This window comes from Haliotis asinina, chromosome 11, assembly GCF_037392515.1.
Source record: "Haliotis asinina isolate JCU_RB_2024 chromosome 11, JCU_Hal_asi_v2, whole genome shotgun sequence".
NCBI classification, from domain to species: domain Eukaryota; kingdom Metazoa; phylum Mollusca; class Gastropoda; order Lepetellida; family Haliotidae; genus Haliotis; species Haliotis asinina.
Window position 1 is genome coordinate 2797184 of NC_090290.1, and position 23529 is coordinate 2820712.

A 23529-nucleotide genomic window follows, 5' to 3' on the forward strand; every position below is an offset into this window, starting at 1 on the left:
ATATTCACTCACAACTAAGTGTTTGTACATGTACATTGATTCGTACCAAGTAGTCAACTAAAAGAATCCGCACCCGATTAGTTGACCAGCAGGCCCCGAACTAATAGGAAAACTTTGACACGAGTTGTCGGCCGCTGTTGCAACAAGGTACAGTGGCCTGAAAGCCTGTCTTAGTCCGGAATTCCCACTTTCGTTTGAAAAGACATAAAGTACATTATTCTGTGTCTTAGTCTATATTACAAAGCACACGTCATGCCGCTTGTGACATTTAGCACAGAACACACACTCCGAGCCTATATTTGTAGTCCCCTCATCGTACTCAGATTGTAATTAGAGTAACATCGATCGCAGTGTCGAGATAATGATGATGTATCCGAGGTAGCTAATGCATTATAAATTGTTATTGAATTAACAATTGTGTTAGACGGCTCTTTTTACTAAACAAAACGCACAAAATGGCTGTCGGTGTACTATAAATATGCATCACCGATATCTGTCCTGACGTAGTTCTGATTAAGGTCTTTTTCCAACTTTCCAGGACTGAATAGGTTACTATCGGTCTAATTGTGTATTAAAAGGTGCACTGCGGTTTGATAACATAGCTGATGAAACAGTAATGTGATGTATTTGAATCCACCCAAACCCCTATTATTAAAGAATGACAAGATATAAACGCGAATACTTGGCTATAAATTTAGGTGAAGCTACCAGCAATTAATTAGTAGATATATGACAAGAACATGGAATGTCCAGAGTTCAAGTATACCTCAGTCATAAATACAGCAAAATCGATGAATGTTCCTCTATATCGCGAGCCGCTTCAGTTACACTATGCTTAAGTGTATTGGGAAGTCTTTTTATATAAGATTGTCTTGTACACTTCACCAAACGTTCATGATTTACAAGAACAAACTGCTTCGTGAAACGACATGGCTGGGGTCTTTGACTTTATAGTGAAATTGCATTTTCTTCACGGGGGCGTTCGCGATCAGATGGGTATCTGATGACAATGGGGAAACGTTCGACTTATCACATAGGCGGCATGCCTCTGCTACTGGGAACCGTCATTCCAGGTGAACTTTGTTCGACATATGCAGGTTAAGGATAAGGTAACGGTTGTTTCAAGAAGGGATCATGGCAGGTGAAATCACGTTTTGTTCAATGTGAGATTATTCATGGTTCAAAACACGATGAGGGTTTCCTCTGTATTAAATCACGATTGTTACAAGATGAGATCGAGATTTGATCAGTTTGATATAACGACTGATTCAAGATGAAATTAAAGTAAGTCCAATGTGAGATTACGTTTTGCTGAAGATGACAGTATGGTTCAAGACGTGATCATGATATTTATATGATCCTGTTTGCATATCTCGATAGGTTTGAGATAGGGTCGCAGTTGCCTTTCAATAATAGTAACATCGATAAGTTATTATTTTCTGGCTAGTATCCGTGTGACTAGTTTCTCACTGGACTCACTGGATTCTCTAGTCAGAATTTGATTATTATTACCCCAGATAAACCAGGCTGCGTGTGAGGTGCTAGAAGGTTAATAGTCACATGGCTTATCTGACCTGGGACCCCTTTCTGCTGGGTGAAGAAAGGCAATTTTGAACAAACTCACTTGCCCGAAGTGAAACTACATGTATCACACGTGTTTCACTGTGGGGCGAGACTGAAGTCAGCAGTCATGGTGGACTACCAAACACGGTCACCCATCCAAGACCCTCCGCTATCGACTGTTCTTCTCTTCAACTGAATTGTGACCTGAGCTCAAGGCACATGACCACACACCTCTACATGTACATTAGGTAACAACAGAGATTTTGACTGGTGATGTCACAGGTACACTCGTAAACGAGGCGCCAAATAACACCAACAGACTATCACGTATAATGTTTGTCTTGACAGTGTGGTCGCGATATTGAACACTGGCCGTGGCTATGAAGAAAATGACAACCTTTATTGTATCAGGATTTACATCTGATGAGACTGGGCTCGATATAATAATAATCGTATTCGTTGTGTTGATTACGTCATGGTACACATTTACAGTCTGGCGTCGGGAACTTTCTTCAAAATTCACTTCCCATCTCCTTAAGTGCGGCATTAAAATCAGATCACTTCCTACTGACATGATTCAGTATCATGACCTTGACCTTCACGGACAGATTAGTTGTTGCCAATTTACAGCACGACTACTCCAAGGTCCTCCTGGAGTTCTGTGATGTTATTTCATGGTGTCAATTTCAAGCTAGATCGTGATAAATGTCACCATGCTGTAGTTCTTAGAAACGATATGTGAATAACGACCAGAGATTTAATGGGAAAATACCAGTGTTGAATTGAATTGTATTATTGTATATCACACCTTAAGAAATATTGGTTTCAATAATTCGATATTTTTTTTAGCCCTGTACAATATCTGGACCATAGATTCAAACTGAAATATTGAAAGAGGATCTAATACACTGAAACATTCTACTTGGTTAAAGTGATTATGTATTTCTCGTTGAAGACATTGTCAGTCCAATATAATCATCTTCCAATCGTTCTGAATTTGTCTTTTTGATAGGAGGGCGAGGGGTGCGTGGGTTGAAGTGCCATCTATGTTTGTTTTATAAACATAAACAGACATCGAGAGTACATCAATCTATGCGCCCAGAGGGACCAATGAAAAACGTATATCCTTACCGAATATTTCAATGTTAATTTTGAAATGTTTGATTCATGGATACAATCATAATAAGGAGTACCAGAGTTGGGCAACAGCGCAAACAATACTAACACAGAGTAAAAACGATTTCCCACAGTTCGAAATTTCCAGCGTTGTTACATAGGAAATGTTTCTCGCTTGTAAGCGGGATACATTGATTGGCTTATTCAATCAGAAAACATTTAGGTAAGACATTTAATAAGAACAGGTTCTGAACAATGAACCACAGGAACTGCTCATTTAGTTCGAACTGTATATTCTCGAGAACAACTGTAACAATGAGAAGAAATGGACCTACCTCTGTGGACAGAACTGAACGTAGACTTGACCGTACTAGATATGACTGTATAAGGTAACGGACAGTGATTAAACTCTTACGATCTGTATATTACGACAATAAGGAATTATTTCTGTTTCCAGAACCGGAAACCGAATGGGTCCCAGCGCCAGGAAGTACAGGCCAGACGAATGTGTTGGGGATCGTCATGTTCTCCATCCTCTTTGGAGTGATGCTGGGTCGGATGGAAGGTCGTGGGAAGCCTATCCTGGATTTCTGCAACGTCCTCGTAGAGGTCACCATGAAGCTCTTCGTCATCTTTATATGGTATGCTGGCAACATGGTCTGTGCAAAGTAGAAACAATTTTTATATCAAAGTAGAAATCATTTTTTCTGTTTAGTTACTTGGTGGTGGTGGGTGGATGTGGGGGCGAGTGGGTGCATGGGGGTGGGTGAGGGGTGGGTTTAGTTCGAGTAGTTTGTTTTCTTGCGTTGATAATTACATTCAAACCCCATTAACGCTATAGACTCAAATGATAGGTGCTTGGTAATCATGTCCCACAGGCAGGTTCCTGTCAAATGACAGCCTCAGCTATAGCAATATCTTGACAGTCTGAAGACCTCGAGGCAAGACAGGTGCAGGAGCATCTGCGTCTAAAGACTACAATTGTCCTTAACTATTAAAATGATAATAAACACTTACTAATGGCCTGTTTGAAGTTTAAACAAAGTTACTTCAAAACCAATAATAGTGCTGGTCAATTGAATTGATCTGTGGAACTGAAAAAACGTGTAGTAAGAGAATAAGATGCTTTATGGATAACAATAATGGCAATCAAACAAAAATCTGAAAAATGTGTTCCCGATCTAAAGCATACTATTTGTTCTGCTTCACATGAAATTTACAACATTTTTCTTCATTTATCATGGAACCGTACAATTGCACAATGTAATAACTTACATTCACTTGAAACATGAAACACACAGAGCTTGACAGTCGTTTATATCATCTCGTGGTCTTTTCAAATCATTCATCAAATATTTGGGGAATAGTCATCATGCATGCGACAACGACTATTTTAGCCTCTATACCTACGTATTAAGTATCACCAGCATTCATTTTGTGCTTGAAATTATTGTGTATATTCTTTAAGAATTTTGTATACATACTTTTTGAGGCCGTTTTTGATACAAAAAGAATGTCCTTCAAGACAGTATGTGTTATCGTATCTCTTAATGGCAAATATTTACATGATTGTGATTTTGCTGAAATGTTCTAAACAATGTTCAAAGGGGAGACAGTTCAGCTCACTCTTTAACTTTGCCACTCTCGATAGGATGGCATAATGCGTTATATACTCGTGTTTATTTTAGTACCAAGCATACATTGTGCATTGCCTTCTGGGGAAGGTAAATTATATTAATGACTATATACATAAATGCATTTCATCACTCGAATATCCCTTCATCACGCCAGGGTTAACATTGTGTCATTGAAATGTTCGGTCAGGTACTCTCCTGTGGGTATCACTTTCCTCATCGCAGCTAAGATCGTCGAGATGGAAGATTTCGGAGTTCTTCTTGGGAAGGTCGGACTTTACTTCATCACAGTCCTGTGTGGCTTGGCCGTTCACGGCGTGGTCGTTCTGCCCGGGCTGTACGTCCTGTGTACGCGGCAGAACCCGTACAGATTTATTTATGGCATATCGCAAGCTATGGCCACTGCCTTCGGAACATCATCAAGGTGCGTGGTGGTGAAGGAACTTTGATATACTCTTTCAGGGTCAGATGTGTCGACAGTTCGGCCCCATGGTAATATAAGTATGATATGCCATCCACTTGGCCGAGAGACAGTATATCAGTACCTTACCTTCTTCATGTCTTGTCGTACGTGTGAAAGATTAGATTCATATACGACAAGTACATGGATGGCAACTTCTTTATTGTTTAAAACGACATTTCTGGTCTACCTCTTGTCACTTCTTCACATGATAAAAGACAGATGTACAAAATACACTACATATCACAATTCACAGGTAGACAGACATATGCGTATATGTGAAACCACTCAATGAGGATCGATAAAAAGCAGCTGTGAAAAAATAATAATGGGGATAAGCAACTTGACACAGACAATAAGGCTAAGGAGATGTGAACACAGCATAGTGATATACAGCTAATAATGTGATAATTAGATTTATAGGAAGCCAGAGATGTACAGATATATACAACCACTACATGAGGACCGAATATATCAACCCATTGTATGTAGTACTCAGTCTGTATGTTTACCAGTTGTGACGCGACCAAACAAAATACGCGACCAATTAAAAATTGCATACACTGTCTTGTAAATAATGATACCAAAATAATTATATATTCAGTTTGAATTATTTCTATGGAATACTGGGCATTGTACATAACGATGTAATTTTATTGATAAACAACGTCGAAGATGAATCAGTTTGTCAGTAAAGATTTGTTTTATTTGCAGCAACGTATTTCAATCGAATATAAGCAGTTGTGTGGACAACGGCATGTGTTCACGTTTCTAAGCCACGTCTGATCACAAACTGTCTGGAGAAAACATAGATTAGTCGTGCATATTATTGAGCTCTTACACGAGTACGGTGTTGTACAGAGATGTCAGTTGTATCATGATGTTAAAAGGACATGCCAACACAAGGATGCTGATTAGTATTTTCGCCTCTTGTTTAGCACTGGGACAAAGAGATTCTGAAATATATGTAGTAATTCATAAATAATATGGTTATTCTAAATATTCACACTATTAGTCCATGCCTGTTTGTACTTAGTACGTTCTTTTAGAATGCTACAATCAGAAAGTTAGAAGAAACAGAATGTCAGCTATTTGTAACAAAATGTTTGTCATTACAAATGCACCCTGGTGGATGTTGTACGGAAAGTAGTCTACAACAGATGTTCCCCGGAGAGTATTTTCTCATTCTTGCAGGATGGCTTTGTCCGATCCGACACAGCGATACGACAACGTCCTAATGACAGCCTAATGCAAAATACATGTAACTGTGACATCCGGTGGTTGTTTGGATGGCATGTAGTTTACTTCTATTTAGTGTCGAGCTTCTACAGCGGTCAGGAGTTTCCTACAAGTGTTCTCTCTCATTTTGTTGAGCTTTGCTACTATTTCTGTTTACCGACATGAGCAGCTGAAACTGCTTTTGTTTGATATTATTAAGGTTATTTTTACCTCGTGTTTTGTCCCATTGCCCTTCGGTTTTACATCATGTTTCAGGCGTGCAGCTCCGGTTGTCACATTAAACTGTATACAGAGCAGTATGACCCACGTTACTTACTAGAATGACTCACAGCCAGTTTATACATCATTGTCCTTTACTTTAGACCTTATGTTTCAGCTCAGCAGCTGTGCTGGTAATGACACGCTGTGTAAAGAGCAGTTGGGTCATATTAACTGCCGAGAATGACTCACAGCAAACGTGGACTTGTAATTAATTCATTTTTATAAGCTTTACACCAACTTTGTCAAAGACCAGCTCTGCTGCTGTTCCTGTGATATTACAGTGACGAGAGATTGTCATCATCCTTGTCGCCAATCTGTTTGATTCCCCACTAACGTATATAGCATCTTCCCCTGAAGCTCTTTCATCTCTGATACGGCACTGTAACAGCAGCATGACCATAAGTATCAATCTGTGACCTACAGAATCATGTTGATCCACAACTGACGTATAAACCAATTTCACTCTCTTCCTGATGTTTCAGCTAGGTAACCATGCCTGTGACATTATAGAATATAGAGAGCAGCATATCTCCAGTAACTACTCTATTGCATCACAAGGGACTTTCAAATCATTGTAACTGTTCCTTATGTTTCAGCTCCACAAAGATGCCGGTCACATTGTAAAAGCTAGAGAGCAAATTACCCCAGTAACCACTCTATTCCATCACAAGGGACTTTCAAATCATTGTGACTGTGTTCGTGATGTTTCAGCTCGGCAACAATGCCTGTGACATTACACTGTTTAGAGCACAATAACCACGTTGATCCACGGGTGAGCAGCTTCGTCATCCCAGTTGGTGCCACGATAAACATGGATGGTACTGCACTGTACGAGGCTGTAGCTGCACTCTTCATTGCCCAGGTCAACCACATGCCTATGGACTTTGGGAAGGTTGTCACTATCAGGTAATCCACACACCATGATTCAGTTTCATTGTGCGGGAACCACCTTTCCATTTGGTCAAAATCGACAAAGTCTTTCTGTATTCATAACAAATAGCCGCCATAAGATTAGTCGATTTCAGGAATCCTACTACATCATGAACACATGCTTGTGTGGCACAGGTCAGAGACGCGCGAAAAGGCAAGTCAGTATAACCCGACCGCCATGCAACTGGACTGTTGCTGAGTGCGGGCTACAACGTAACGCACTCCGTAAACATGAACACAATACCTGAAAAAAAAAATGGCTCGTCAGTATTCAAATGAGTCAACTTCAATATCATCGATGTAAACGCAAAGCTAAAATCAGTAGTGTATCTGTGCTCTGCTAAGGAAAGCAACTCAGTACATATATATACTTCAAATGGTTAGTTCAAGTACACGTGAACCTAACATGGTTCCATCTTTATCATGATCCTGTGTGTATGAAGCACTATGGCATGACGACATGCATGAGGGGTTCACAATACCACACCTGCTTACAACACCAGTGACCCTCCACTCTCAATACAGGCCAAGATAACCACGTCAGACAGAGATACGTTCGCTGTGTACGGTCAACTGACACAGTTTGAATGGTGTTTAGTGGTATCATGTTTCCTGGAGTCAACTAGAAAATGTGTTTTGCTTACTGTTCATGTCTGTATACTGAATGAGCGCGTTCCACGCGTATTCTATGCACTGTTGTCTTTCTAATCATGGTGTACCGGTGCGGCGTGGTCAGCTTTATCGCAATCTGTCTTTCCATTCATTTTCAGTACTCTTTTTCATAAAATGTTCACTGTTACTTTCAAAGGAAATACATTCACATCGGTCTTGAAAACTGGTGATTTGCGGGTTCAAAGGGTCGGTGGGGTAGCCGAAGACCACGGTTGTTCCCCACATATTGTTGGAATATCACTAAAGCGGCGTAAACGCATACTCGCTCTTTCAGGTTGAAAGTTTCATGCCAAAGGACTATTCTTGAAGAAGCCTCATCCTCTTAATCTGAATGTCATGGACGTCTTTGACAAGACAAACACCGGAATTCCTAAAAGGACGTTTTCCTGAAGTAATATAAATCTTTAGAGCTGTATTCCATTTTTTTTAAAAACTAATTCACGTTGCCAACATGAAATCGAAATTAAAATTTTATCTGTAAGTCCTAGCGATCAGCAGTTACGTAGAAATAGGGCAGGAACATCCTATCTGCTCTGGCAATCATCAAATGTGTAGTGAAGCTTTTGAACCAGTTCTCTATAATAAACAGGTGCTTGTTGCAAGGCCGTGATCTTATATCAGTGGAATCAAACAACTTTAGTTACATCCATCATGATCAACGTAAGCCCTTCAGAGCAGTTTACTCACATTGGGAAACAAGTGATTCCAACAACTACAACTAGTTGTATCAAGGAGGATGTATACGCGCAAAGCGTTCTCATTAAACATCACTCTTCCACGTTGAAAACGTGTCATGTTTGGCAGTTTTTTTTATTTGGAGGGTTTACAGGTTTTATTACAAACAGATTAGTTTGTTTGATTGAAATAGAAGTGGTTTAGTTCCATCCTTTGAAGTCGTTCTGGTATGAAAAACGTAACTACCAGGGTTTTTTGTCTGGCCTAAAACAGCTTATCTCTGTGTTCCAAACGGCCATAACACCCGGTGTTAGCATTGATTTCTAACGTACATTCATCGGTCTGTTGTTCTTCATCATCACAAGAACCGTCTTGGGGTGACACGTGAGACTCGTTATCAAGTTTTTATTCTATTGTTGGTGGGTTTGTTTCTCTTTCTTCTCAGTTCTGTACTCAGCCTAAAATGCAACGAACCGCACAACAATGTAATAGGGTTCCACTCGCAGAGCCAAGCGTCCTACTTGAAGATAAATCACATGGAGTTGAACACGGATATCTTATATATACATTTGAGATTTATTAATAGCCACGCTGTAATTCCAAACAGGATTATGAGGAGACTAGCGAACATTACGTCTTTGCAAACTGGTCAATTATGGGTTACAGATATTTGGAACAACAATTTATAGATACATCTCAGGTCAAGTATAAGCGCGGTATATGTTATTTCATGGCAAGTTTTGAATGTTCTTTAGACAGACTGAAACAGATTTTATTCGCAAGAAGCATTGTGACAGCATGATATATCGCATACTCTGTACACACCTAGGATGGATTATCATCACGGACAAGTGCACCCCCTTGTAGCACTGGCATACATATTGTATGTCTACTGAGTAGTAGTATTTTATTAGTTATGAGTAACACAATGCAAGTCAATGGCATTAAAACTCGGGCATCTATGTATATGATGAGTCTGGCGCTGGGATTTTATTATCACTTCTCAGCATAGAGTCGCATGGGTATTATTATTCCTGTCATGGGTCTAGTAGACACATATATTATGTGTGCTAGGACACTGACCCAGAGGCAGAATAATGGTCGTAGGTTGGTGCCAACCCAGTTGGAAACTCCGAAGTAGATGCTATTTAATTAATAATTGCTCTGTAACAACATCGAACTTGTTTCTAATTAAACAACCATAGGCATCATTAATCTGCTGGGGGTCGATAAAACGACCACGTGACTACCACATGACCAACTGTCGTTGCAGTCGTATAGGAACTGACAACTATGGCATCGCGTGTATTCCAATTCTTCATCATCAGGTAGTCACAAGCCAGGACATCACAACGACACCCAAAGGTAATAATGATCGGATTAATGCCACGGTCGCCCTTAGAAGTCTAACTCTCAAGGTACTTATCAGACCGGTGTTAAAATGGCGAAGAGCAGGGTTTCAGTATGCTTGGACGATCTTCGACTTCTCAGGGACATTCGGTTTTCCAACGTAGTGCTGGGTGCCCCCAAGGATTTTATAATGCTTTATGGCTCAGTAGCGTTATTCACGAACAACATTCTACATCTTTTATTAATCGCGTCGTATAATGACGTATCTAACTTTATTGCCAGGTGTCCCAATGGACGCTCATATGCTTCTTAAGGGCGGCTTTCGTTCCTCTTACTGCTTGTCTGAACACTGTGATTACAGTCCTTTGTGGTTTAGTCTATCTCCCAGTCCCTGAACCACATTATTTTCCGTACAGCCTAACCCTCCCTGAAATACTGAAGCAGTAAATGAAGCAAGTCTAGATTTCACCAATCTCTGGACTCTGTGGGGCCCCTTTTCAAAATAAATGGGTTAATTTCTTTCGTATACATTCCGAGACAGCCCGGTAGCCTGTTTAATACGATAGAGGAAACGGATATTGTTTATGTTGATGATAACAGGGTTTTCAACTCATATACATCATACTGCCACAGTATATTGAATACGAGTCAAGCAGAACCATTTGAAACGTTCTAGTAACCCATAACTGAGATTGCAAACGAACAACCCGTTCTGTTGGTTTGCTACTCAATCCACTACACCAAGGGAGTATTCCATCTATAAAACAACTCATATATTCTATACCTGAAGAGTTGTATTGATATCGTATGTAATGAACACGGTCATGAACTAAAAAAACCCAGCTGTTATGAGTTTGAATGTATCTACTCGTAGTATTCTCGTTATGAATCAATGATTAAGTCCTTTAATTTATTTTGAAATTTTGTTCGTACTTTGACGTGTGTTGTATTTTGTACGACAATCAATATTGCCAGAATTGCTTCACATCATGGATACTGCTTTCGATTGTAAGAATCGATTGGTATTCATAAAAGGTGACTCGTGGCGTTTTTGGTTGTTGTTGTTGTTGTTTCGTTGTTGCAAAAGTAAGTGACGAATGCTGAGATTGCTCATTGAGACAATAAAACCAGTCATGTATTATTTATATCTTTTATCAGCCTATTTTCGTTTCCAGAAAAGAAGAAAAAATATAATGCTATCACACGCGCACATTCGTCTGGGCTTGCATTGTACTCATCACCAAAATGCACATTTTTTCCTTCACGAACTGCACAGAGGGGCGCCTATTCAGAAAGATAACTCCTAAAATCGATGAAAGCAAATCATGAAAATTCAATTATCTCCCTTTGCAGAGTAGGGCTTGCTTGGCTAATAGGGTAAAATGTCGACTAGTTTTACTTCATTTATCATCAAGCATTCCATGTCTTGGGAAAAAGTCGAGTTTTACTCATGCCAAAGACAATCAATTATTTCAGGACAGTCACAGATATTCCTGGTCCCTTACCCAGAAAATCCCATTATCTGCGGGGATAGGAAGAGACCCATAGAACTTAGGGCTATCGCTGAAATCTCGTGCTGAATCTACGATCAATCTGGACGCTATGATAGTTCGTTGGGCAAACAGCATTTGCAGATCCGAGTTTGAAGAATAATGGTGATTGGTCTAAAATCAATCCAATAAGGGCTAGTGTCTGCGAAATTTTACGAGAGAAGCGCCGTGTTTGCCGTTCCATCGTTCTTCATGTAGATGGAGTTAACTCCCTTTGAACACACGCGTCATGTGTAACTAGAAGTATCGATTTTGTTTGGAGGTTTCTCTTAACGCAAAAGCACATAATTCACACATTCTTCAGCAGTTACATTCATCTCATTGCTATCATCACACGCTTTCGGTTCCATCACTATTTGATAGTGATTCCGGAACATATCCTCATCATACAGTGGAAAGCACAACAGCACAATGGACTCCGCTTTTAGCCAGTGATTATTTTGATAAAGGGAAGAGACGTGTCAGGTTTATTATATGATATTATTTACAACATCATCAAAAATCATTTACTAACAAACCCACAACAACTAAACCTGTTACACATGAAGACTATCTGAACATTTTTCCAAACCACATACTCACCTCTATTCGATATATAACAATATCATTAGTATGGAAAAAAACATTTCAAATGAACAAAATATATTCTTTTGATGTAACCCCAAAATTCTGTAATTGTTTCAAATGGATATGCACGTCAATTTTTCAAGTAAGAAGTAAGGGATAAGGCTTCTTTTTGAAGGAAACGCGTAAACTGTTGACTGAAATAGTGTTGTTTCAAGATGTAATCACGGTCATCGCCGTTTGGAACATAGGTAGCGATCGTTACAGATAATGATTTGCATGTGCTTGTCCTGACTCATCATGTTGATTCCACTTCTGTCGTTAGCACGCAAGAACAAAGAAACCATTAAGTCTCCCCCGGATGTTCCCTTGTGTGGGATAGCAGGAATTACCTTTTAGAGGAGTTTTATATTACTGGTCTCTTGTTTCTTAAAGGTCACATTCATCAGTGTTTGGTGGTCTTCCTCCTACTGAGGGGTGCTATTTGTGGTTCTTAATGGACAGTTACTTAGGTTGTTTCCACTGCATCTAATCATTGTTGCGAGGTACGGCAAGGTTGGATAATGGTTTTTATACAAACATCCCGCAGAGATAATAACCAATTATACTGGTGAAGTCTCCTGAAAAAATCATCACAAACGTATAAATATACTTTCACACTGAGACTCAGTGTGACTATAGAAGTACCAATGGACGACTTTTCATTGTTAGCGTCATCCTTACGTGTAATGGTTGAATGAGTACATTTGGTCAGGAGAATGCCAGAACCGAATTATGGTCTGTGACGTAATGCCAAGTAGGTCTAAAAGAAATGCCTCCACTTCAGAAGATGTAGGAGAGATTAGGTATGGTTGGCAAAGAAATGAAGAATCATCAATATGGATGTGTTATTGTTTCAATGGGCCACAATTCATTCCTTGTGAATAACGACCAAGAACATACGATGATCGCTATACCTGAAATAGGCCAACTGCCTCCGAGGGGGTGATTGTACGGTATTATCAGCCTATCATCTCAGCAGGTATAATGTCATGGATTTTTTTCGTATGATTATATGTAGAAATTCTTTACAGGACCATACAACTTTCCTTACATGTAGCCTATCACAATGATACACATCAAAACGGATGACCTTGTAGGTTTTAGGAACCAAAGAAACCGGAGGTCAACAGAGTTCGTGGTTGTTTTAGTGTCCAATGCAGTTGTCTGTGTGCAAGGAAAAGAGTCGGAGGACTTTACTTCTCACAACAGGTTTATTGGTATGGGAGTATTCCGTTTCAGCTTCAGATATAACTTAAGCTCCTACTGTCTGCACTTACATATACTGCTATAACTGTTCCCAAATGCAATTTTGCTTCGTGGGATCCTTGGCTCAAAGTCCTTAACGACACAGCGCAAGCATCGTGACGATAATCAGTCTTATAATATCGCACCATAGTCACGTCAGTCAGTCCGTCGTGTGCCACCTATTATGTGGTATTATTACCTTTACGTTTAGACGACAAGTGATGCTTTTTCCAAAATCATAAGTAGGATGGATTATAGGATCAATGTGTCCCATGTTGTTTTTCGTTATTTCACGAAAGAAGAAACGATTCTGATGCAAGCACACAAAGATCTTTTACAGCAGATAAATGACATTTTTCTCATTGGAATTCAGAACTCATACTGGTTACTACTTCATGGTTTTCTTATCCACCTCATGTGAGAAATCAATATCAATATTCTATTCCTGTTGTCAAGATGAAATAGATTAATTGCTCCTGGAGAAACGTGATGAGAATTAATGGTTTTTGAAAATGTAAATGTCAAGACCTACCTTACATTACGGCTTTAGAGTGTGTTCATTGGCGAGTTTAGGCATGCATTTCAAGACATCTGCATCATGTATCAGCTCAGTGAGGAATATGTTTGGTTCCGGATCAAAAGAAACGAAAACAACGTCTCAAATCTTTCATTGCCAGATTGGTTCAATTGACACCAATCCCGGGAGGAACAAGAAAAGACAAGGATGATAAAGGTTCTTTATCCGGTTCTGTAGCTCAAAACATTTGCGTGGGAATTATATAGAAAAGTTCAAATTCAAATTTCATCACACCGCTGTATTGTCGACATATTTTCAATAATGAACATACAAAATGACGTGGGTGTGCTTTGTTAGTGTTAATCTATCACTGTAATGTAATTGACTTCCGTTGATAAAGGATGTTTGCTTGCAGACTTGCAGCTTCGTGGAGTTTTTGTTAAAGTTGTTTAATTGATCTGTGTAAAACTAAGCTCACTCACGCTCATACATTTTAGGATACATTCAGACATTTTGACTCTTCATCCATAGATATTATTGTTCAAGACATCACGAATTGGTATTTAATTGCTCAATCATAATACATAGAGCAGATCGTGTCATGGTGTGATGGTTTTCAAGGACACATCACGCATATCATGTTGAAAATGTCTCCCAGCGAAAGTGATAAAGTCTGCATTGTAAATATACAGAGAGCAGAGCGTGTTTTAAGTTTCAATAAGTTTAATACCTAGTTGAGAATAAGTGTTCCTGTTTCAGTATCACGGCTACTGCAGCTTCCATTGGAGCCGCTGGTGTCCCTCAGGCTGGCTTGGTTACCATGGTGATTGTGTTATCAGCGGTGGGACTCCCTGTCAACGATATCACTCTCATCCTTGTCGTTGACTGGTTCTTGTGAGTATCTAGAAATGGGAATCAAAATATGTAACGCTTAGCTCAAATAATGCCGAAAGGACATTTCGAATTTCTATGTAATTTCATTCCCGCTCGACCTTAAAACGCTATAACGCCACGTTGGTATATGCTATGGATGGATATGCTATGGATAAGGGGTTGTTTGGGTAAAGTGTTCACTCGTCACGCCAAGGGGCCGGGGCCGATTCCACGGCGTGATATTACAGGAATATTGTTAAAAGCGATGTAAAACCATACTCAATCTCTTTGATCGAGATATAGGCATGCATATTTTAGGACATTTGGACGGTGAATGAATTGTCTTACCTCCGCTAAGAAGTAAGATTTATGTTGTCACGGGAATTTAGCAGTGAATAATGGAACTACATTACCGACGAAGATATAAATAGGAATGGTTAAATTCTTACTCGCCTTTTTATCTTAGGGAATGCCTTGAAAAAAAACCAGATAATACATTTTTGTTACAATCTGTGTTAATATTACAGGGACCGGTTTCGAACTATGATCAACGTAATGGGGGACAGTCTTGGTGCGGGCCTGGTCTACCATCTATCCAAAGACGAGTTACCTCCCTTAGAGCACGAGATGTTTGACACCAACCCCGAGAAAGTTCCCAACGGCCATGAGGGCAACGCCATGACTGCTGTGTAAAGGAAGTGACGTCACGCACCGCATGCGTATAAACAATATGCAATGTCTCCAACTGCCATGTTGACCTTCTGTCAAAACGAAAGCAGCGAAAAACGGAAGATGGTTGATGTGCGCATGTGTTTACACATATTGCTTATTCGCGGTGCAGGAAGTCAGAAAGAAGTGCCCCTCGAAGGATGAAGATGTTAAATGATAGGTAACGGATGAATTGTTGACGGAACCCTGTCTTGCAGGGACGTAGAAGAGAATGCCAACTAGTTTTCTATGCATATAGGCAAGGCTAGTTTAGGTTCAGTCCAGGTTTTGATAACAGTCTGTCCTTTCCCGCGAAGGTTATACTCTGCGAATTCTCGTTGTCTCGAAATCGTGTAATTGGATACATCGAGTAATGAAGATGGTGATGAAACCACGAGGTATGCAGTAATTTGAAATGTTCGTTCGGGACAACGAGAGTTCATCACACAAGGAGGGGTCTTAACAATGGAACTACCGGGGCACCTCAGGGAATTTACACGCTTATCTCAAAGCTGCATTTTGCAAGTATACCTAAAACCATTTGTATAAACCGCCACTGGCATCGAGTAATGGAGACGTGTTGTTATGTTTTATTGATCATTCGAAATATCCATGGGATAATTAAGTCAGAATACCATGTAAAAATGAAGTATGAATTTCACAATCCGTCTGTGAAACGGATCCAAATCTACCTTAGACATAACCCGTAAAATCTTATTGATTTGGTTTGGCGGTGATAAAAGATATGAAATGTGTCTCTTGACAGTATTAGTGCTGTGTCCTCGTTTGTATCAGTCAAAACTGAATTACATAAGCATGCTTTTAGATGCAAACCCTTTCGCGTTCATTCGTCAAAGAACACGGGGCTATGAAATCCATCTGAAGAATGTTTTGTAAATCAAGACGAATCGAAATCTGAGTTTGAAAAACGGAAAACATGGTACGCCAAACGGTTGGAATAGATGGTAAATACGGTTGTATTCAATACGTTCAATACGGTTGTACTCAATACGGTTGTACTCAATAATAGATATATTGGTTGTGACGTCATACACAACGACGTAGAAGCCACGGAACATATTTCTATGATATTTTTATCTGCTTTCAATGGAAGTTTTCATTGTTGATATTTTAGATATATGAATTTTACTATCATTTCTTCGACATATATGTATATGCGTATATGTAGTTGTAAAATCATACTTGCAAAAGTATACCAATTATATTTTCCCCTGATATTTTTTGAAGATTAAAAATCTTCCTTTGGCAAAAAGGTTGTGAAAATATTATTGGAAGTAGTTACATTATCATCAAAGACCATTTAGTCACCTCATAGCTTTGTTTCCAGGAGGTGTCTGGAACATTCCTCTATAGCTTTGTTCAAGATGATTTTAGATGCATCCTACACTTTGTGATGCCTTTGGGTTATTTTGTGCACTTTCAACATACTGAATTAACATATTGGGTTTATCAAGTGCATTAGTCATATTGCTGTCATAACAGCCCACAACAGTTTGCAGTGACGGATGTTCATCGGATTGACATTAAGAAAGACACCCTACCCTTAAAACAACCGAAATCCATTGAAAACTGTTTTCGAATTAAAACGTTATCATGAAAATGACGTCGTTCCAGGGCATGTCGACATCTAACCAATGGCGATAATTGTTGTCATATACGATCTTCGCTTCAAGATTTCATGACATGAAACAGATTGCGTTCGAGTGAATTTAACCACTATTTAAACATGCATAACGATGCGATATCGTTCTAAGGAACATAAACTGCCTTTCCTAAAACAAACTCTAATAAAAACTAAACAGTTGAATCTCGATACAGTGGTTATTAAAGATTGTTTCTAAGGTTTCATTTGAAATGTCATCATGTATCCATTGGTCACGTATTGTTTCTATTTTTTCTTGTTGTGTGTGTTATTACTGAATTACATTATTAATATTAACTATTACTACCTGTACATATATTTGTACTCGGAATATCTCGTGGAATTACCAGCATTCTCTCAAACATTAGAATTTATACGTTTATATGGTGTTTGCCGTTACATTTGCACAACTGATATTAAACCTTGTTATTTAGAGTTTTTAAGAGTGATTTACCGAATACGTTATTGAGTTATCACCCATGTTATATTTTAATACGTTGGAGCAATTCGGGATTACCTCCCTCATTATAGAGGGTCCATTTATTGTATATAAGCATTGTTTGTCGTTTTCGTTACGTCATACACTGTGTTTGTTGTATGAATAAATAAACATTATCTTGGCTGTTACACTTTCAAGTATCATAAACACATCAAAGAACATTTAATACAAATTTCATAAATCATGTGCATCGTATGGTACACTTCGTCAAATTACAACGGGACGTTGTGAAGGTGTTGTTCCCAGACCACCCTTGTTATACGCAAACCATTCTTGATGGAAAATTAATGCTTCTCAAATTTTCATATCGTGGTGTATGACATTTGTGTCATACAAAACTAAATTCAAACTTTGTGTCTATGAATATAGCAAAAACAAAACAGCCGTGTACTATATTGTTGAAAAACAAAACCTGAAAGCTGCATCTTTTGTGACAAGAGCGTCGCTTATACATACATGTGATCACGTGATGGCACATACAATAGTCCGTCTAGGTTGTGTCAATCATCCAAATGTCAATAGCTTCGCCATTTGTCATACGTTCGTGTTAGATTCATCACTTAAAAACATTAAGTACCAAGTCTCATTCCATGTGACGTTCTTGAGGTCCTGATGTGTTAACCAAGCCACAAATCTTAGACTAATTATCATCTACAGAACTAACTGTACTAGTTGCTGGTTTATTTCTCTTGTAGACTTTTAGATTGGTGCTACTTAGAATTGATGTTTATTTATAGATCACACTCTTAATTCCATTTACTGAGCAGCAGTTAGTTGACATTTGTACATATATTTTCATATGAATGTTACGTCTACCGCACATGTGTAAGTGTTATTTCAAATCAATTTTGTATTAAGAATGTGACCAAGCCGGATACTTATGATATCCAGACACTAGAATGACATTGCAAATCATATAACATCGCGACAAAATACGAATCAGGAAAATATGAATCTTATGATGACTGAAACGTGACAATATTAGCCCACTGAATGCTTAGGTAAATGTTTATGATATGCCAGATTTGTATTCACAGTATGTATTAAACAGTTTTTAGCTTGCGATGAAAGGAGCTGTCATGAAACATGTACAGTGAATGGAGCATGTCATTGCAGTGAACAGATATGACAGTATCAGTGGTTTAGCATTTGCCATGGTGTTGTGAATCCTCCATCCTGTTCTAGATTATGTAGGACTCCGTAGAGTGCATTAAAATATTAAAACGTACATTGTGTCTCTTGTCATTTTTAAAAAAAAAATTTGCGTTGGGAAACTATTGAAACTATTTATTTACAGTTTCAAAACAGGAACACTATGTACGTCAGATGTACGTGTACATTCACATGACAACAACGAACTTTTGCACGGTTTTGTGAAACTAAAGCACTCCCTTTCTGTGGTGCAGCATCCGTATGGGGTGAAGGTATTGCACGACGTATCTTGCAACCAAAGAAGTAGACAGATTTGATTGTTTCGGTCCTCCTTTGCTGTGAAACACTGTGTTCGAGAAAATTCCATCTATCTGGCGGCTTCCTGTAAAGCATAGCGTGATCGACAGCAACATTCCACAGCGCCGACAGCTTCAGGATGCTCATGAACCACATCGTGGACCATCATTAGCCAACGTTTTGATCGTCAAAGTGGTGCTGGAAACCATTTCTAAATTGGACTGTACATGGAGTAACAGTTTCTATGTAAGGTGTGAGGATCAAGAGTAATGAACTTCCTCTTCGTGAAGCCTTGACTACTCTGTCAATACACTGCTTGAGTAGAGAAGACAGGAATATGACATAAAATGACACTAGAATCCTACATGGGTCCCACGACAATGTTGCACGTGGAGACAACTGAACTGAAAGGTTCCTTGGTTGTTTTCCAACGCAGTCAGCAATTTTCCAGGTGTATAGCGACGGACAATCAAATTACCAACAGCATTAGCGTAGATCTACACAATTTGGATACGATGACATGTGTCAGCCAAGTCAGCGAGTCTAAACGCCTGATAACATTTCGACTATTTCGACAGGATCCTAAAGTGCAAGACGCACAACCCTCTTACGACAAAGACCAATTCTAACCAGGATATATATGATCGTGTCTGTACAAGACAATACAATGATCGGTAGCATGTACATCAATCTATGCACTGGGAGTGACCTCAACTCAGAAGATCATGATTTACAAAGCCACTTACAGTTAGTTTACGATCATTAAGGAAGGATACGCCATGGATGTATTTTTCATTTCTTTGTCTTGTCGGTTAAAACACATATTCTTTCTGACTTCCCATTTACTTTTCCTTAAGAGTGTTAGGATTAAGAATTGTTAACTCCAATAGCCAACATCAAAAACTAAATAGAAGGGAAGTGGACATTGTGCATATTCTTTCGTACCTTTTAAACGACACTAAACCCATAGTCAAATATTAATAATCTTTAAACGTTGTTGGATAGTAAGTGGTTTGCAATATTGATTTTTACCGATAATGCCTTGAAACTGCACCAAAACCTGATAACATCTATATTTCATTCAGTACCATGTGCCCGGTATCGGAAATGCTGGAAGCTGAAAAATGATTCCAAATGAATGTTTGTATGTCAAACATGGGACAACATGCTTGAATAGGAGTATTGTGGTACGACTGGTTTCAAGAGGAACGAACAAAGGGAGACAATCCATAGATATTCGCCAAGGCACTTGATTAAATTGTGGATACGGGTTTTAAACATTGTGGCAAAAAAAGACATACGATTTGCATGCTTGTACATGTCAAGTCCCATTGGAGCTAATATTTTCCTCCGATCAGCGGATTCAGTTTCAACGGAAACATTGTAACAATCGCAACTCCCTGAGGAACATACAACTCTTCCTGTCACAAGGCGCACTGAGTTACTGTGGCTTTCCCTTCCTTACGTGGCACATTCACAGATGGGTGAAGTGTGACACACTATTTTGTCCACGTTAATTGCACGTTGCTGCAGCCGCGACTAGGTGTTTGCACGCACTGATGTGGTCACCATTTGTTCATTTACCAACAGATTCCTGGGTTCTTTTTTAAGTGATATTGTCAGTACTGGTTCCCCATCTCGACAGAGGGGTGTAGAGAAGTGACTGTGGGTTAAACGTTATTATTACAAGCATAAAGTGACTGACGTCTGTGTTTATATGTTTACAGTGTGAATCTATATGATTACATGTGTATTTGCGCGCGAGTGTGTATGTTGATACTCGTGACTGCGAACAATGTTATTCACATACCTGTGTCCCATTGAGACAAAGTGCATGTTCCTTCGGCGTGAAGGAAGAACGCTTTAACCACTAGGCTACCCCGACCGTCCCATCTGTTCAGAGAAATGTTGCATTTTCTGATCGATCCGTGCAGGTGCGATTCTTTCAAGTGAATCAGAATTTCAGCTTTGTAGACATCGATTTCAGTTAATATTCGTATACAGATGCATGGTTACATAGAAATAAAAATCAACACCAATTATAAATTGGAAATCTGTTTCATATGATCTGTTTCAGCCTGTAGTTTGACCCGTGAAGATCCGGCTCAGACAAATTATTAGGCTTTAGGATTAGCCATTAGTAAGATGCGATTAACAGGTTCGGGTGGTCACTTGGCTGACAAAATTTTATCCCAGTTGCGTAGATCGACGCTCATGCTGTTAATCACTGGCTTGTCTGGTAAAGACTCCATCGTTTACAGACCGCAGCCATATAACTGGCAAACTGCAGAGTGCGGCGTTAACAACAATCTATCAATAAAATTATTCAAAGTATGTGATAATGAGAATACTGGTAGATGCGTTCGTAAAATACATGAATACCCTCCAGTCACACGAGAACACGAGAATAACAAGGGCACATCCTCGAGGTGAGATAATTAAGTGAACATTCAAATACTGTTTCAACCTCTGGCGAACTGGGACGTATGATATGGCTCAATGGCATAGGTACCAAAGGCGTTCACGAGTTATGTCTCTTCAGTGTTCCTTCTGTCATGACATACATACATACATACATACATACATACATACATACATACATACATACATACATACATACATACATACATACATACATACATACATACATACATACATACATACATACATACATACATACATTGTTACGACTGTGTATTTTCTGTATACTTTGTTGTTAATTAAGTAATAATTATAATGGATCACATTTCGTATAAGAGATAATCGGCATTTTTAGGATTTCGGCAGCAGGCTTGTCCGGGAATTATCTGCCCTTGACTTCCTGTTTGTTTACTTCTTTGAGACATTGTTTCGAGGGCATTTTACAGTGTTTGCGATGGCAGAAGGTGCTCGTACTTTCGAGAAATGACTGATAGCACATATAAAGGCTAGTTGCCGTACTGTGAGAGCCACAGGGACACACATTCACATTCATTCGCTGGAGTTCATCATTCTGCCTCTGCCAACGCTTCATCTCCATAGCCGCCGTCAGACCGCTCACTGTGTTACATTCTGCACGACTATTTCACTAAGACTTTAGTGAGTTTGCTTAACTATATATTTTGTGACCCACTGCCTTAGATTTTGTCGCATTTGTATTGTATTTGAAATATGTATTGTGAAATTGACTTGTGACTTTGTATAACTTGCTCTCTCGTTGCTAAATGATATAATATCTGAATATTTTAAACTTGTCTTTGCTCTGTTTTGCTGGTTCAAAGGGGATTTCTTACACTGTTTATCATGGTAAATTCTTACATACTATTCCACCTCTCATTTCCTTTCTGTTTCCGTCACAGAAATTGGTGGTGCCAAGTCAAATGATCTGCACGTTATTCTAGGACCCGTTTCAAGTCTCCACCCTCTCAGACGCCCATTGCATGAGGATTGCAACAAAATGATTGAAATATCAAAAGATTTACAAATCTGACGCTACACGTTTTCCGATTCTCGCAGCTGCAGTAGGATATTAATTTCTTTTCTCCAAATCGACGATGTGTAGTCTCTTTAATGCAGTCCTCTATATTGTCGTAGCATACTTAGACATAAGAAGAAATTCGAGATTCTCTCTGACATTACCAAGGATTCTTAAATGACTGGTAGACTAAAATTTGATTTGGAGCAGTATACACGGATAGGTCTTGAGGCAGGGAAAGCATTAGCCATATTTAGAAGAGTCGGTTATGTTAATTTAAAAGCACATGTTTTAGGTAATTTAAGTGGTCTGTAGACAGGGTGTTCGCCAACGCAGCAACTGTCTGCTATACACTAGCACATCGTTTTGTTTCGGTTCACTTGAGTCAACAAGATGTGGTCAAAGTCAGTATACTGTATGACCACCATTGCCAGCAATTACTGCTCGGCATCGTCTTTGTACAGGCTGGAAAGCTGCTCTTGCGGAATTCGTCCCCATATTCCCTGCCATGCGATGGCCAGTTGTGCAAAAACACTGTGACTCTAACGTACGATTGAGTTCATCATATAGGTGTTCTATTCGGTTTACATCTCGTGATAACAAAACAATGGCGTTAGGGTTGGCAAGGTCGCTGTATGTGAAGTAGCATTGGCATACTGGAACAACTCCCTCTATCGGCCCATAATCGGGAGCAGGTGACCTACATGGACTTCGTCAACGTCCCGTGAACCACCAATTAATGAGATCCTGGTGGGCTGGTTATCTCATCCAACACCATGACAATCGCTCAACCGAATCTGCCGACTTGTCCAATGTACTTAGGGCCAAACGTTTCTCCAACGGTGAACATTCTGCTTCATCTAGTCGATGGAGAAGAAATATTCATTCACCACTGAACCAGACTCCAGTTCCAAAAGCTATTTACATTTCGTTACGTAACTCATATTTTCCAGCACAATATGATTACCTTCATTTTGCCATAACCGCGTTAATTAATTTTTAAAGAATGTACAGTGTGTTTGAAAATCAGTGACATAATGTGATTATATACGTCTGAATTACTTC

At 39.2% G+C, this 23529-nt stretch overlaps 1 protein-coding gene across 1 annotated transcript in view; it reads left to right on the forward strand.

Annotated features, from left to right (window-relative positions):
- Positions 1–18789, forward strand: part of LOC137256323 (excitatory amino acid transporter 1-like) — a 75815-nt gene extending 57026 nt beyond the window's left edge. Inside the window, exons 4-8 of the mRNA XM_067794083.1 lie at positions 3137–3320; positions 4504–4737; positions 6985–7179; positions 14578–14712; positions 15219–18789. Of these exons, the coding sequence (XP_067650184.1) occupies positions 3137–3320; positions 4504–4737; positions 6985–7179; positions 14578–14712; positions 15219–15384 (914 nt within the window). The 3' untranslated portion in view covers positions 15385–18789. The remainder of the gene's footprint in view (positions 1–3136; positions 3321–4503; positions 4738–6984; positions 7180–14577; positions 14713–15218) is intronic.
- The last annotated feature ends 4740 nt before the right edge of the window (positions 18790–23529 follow it).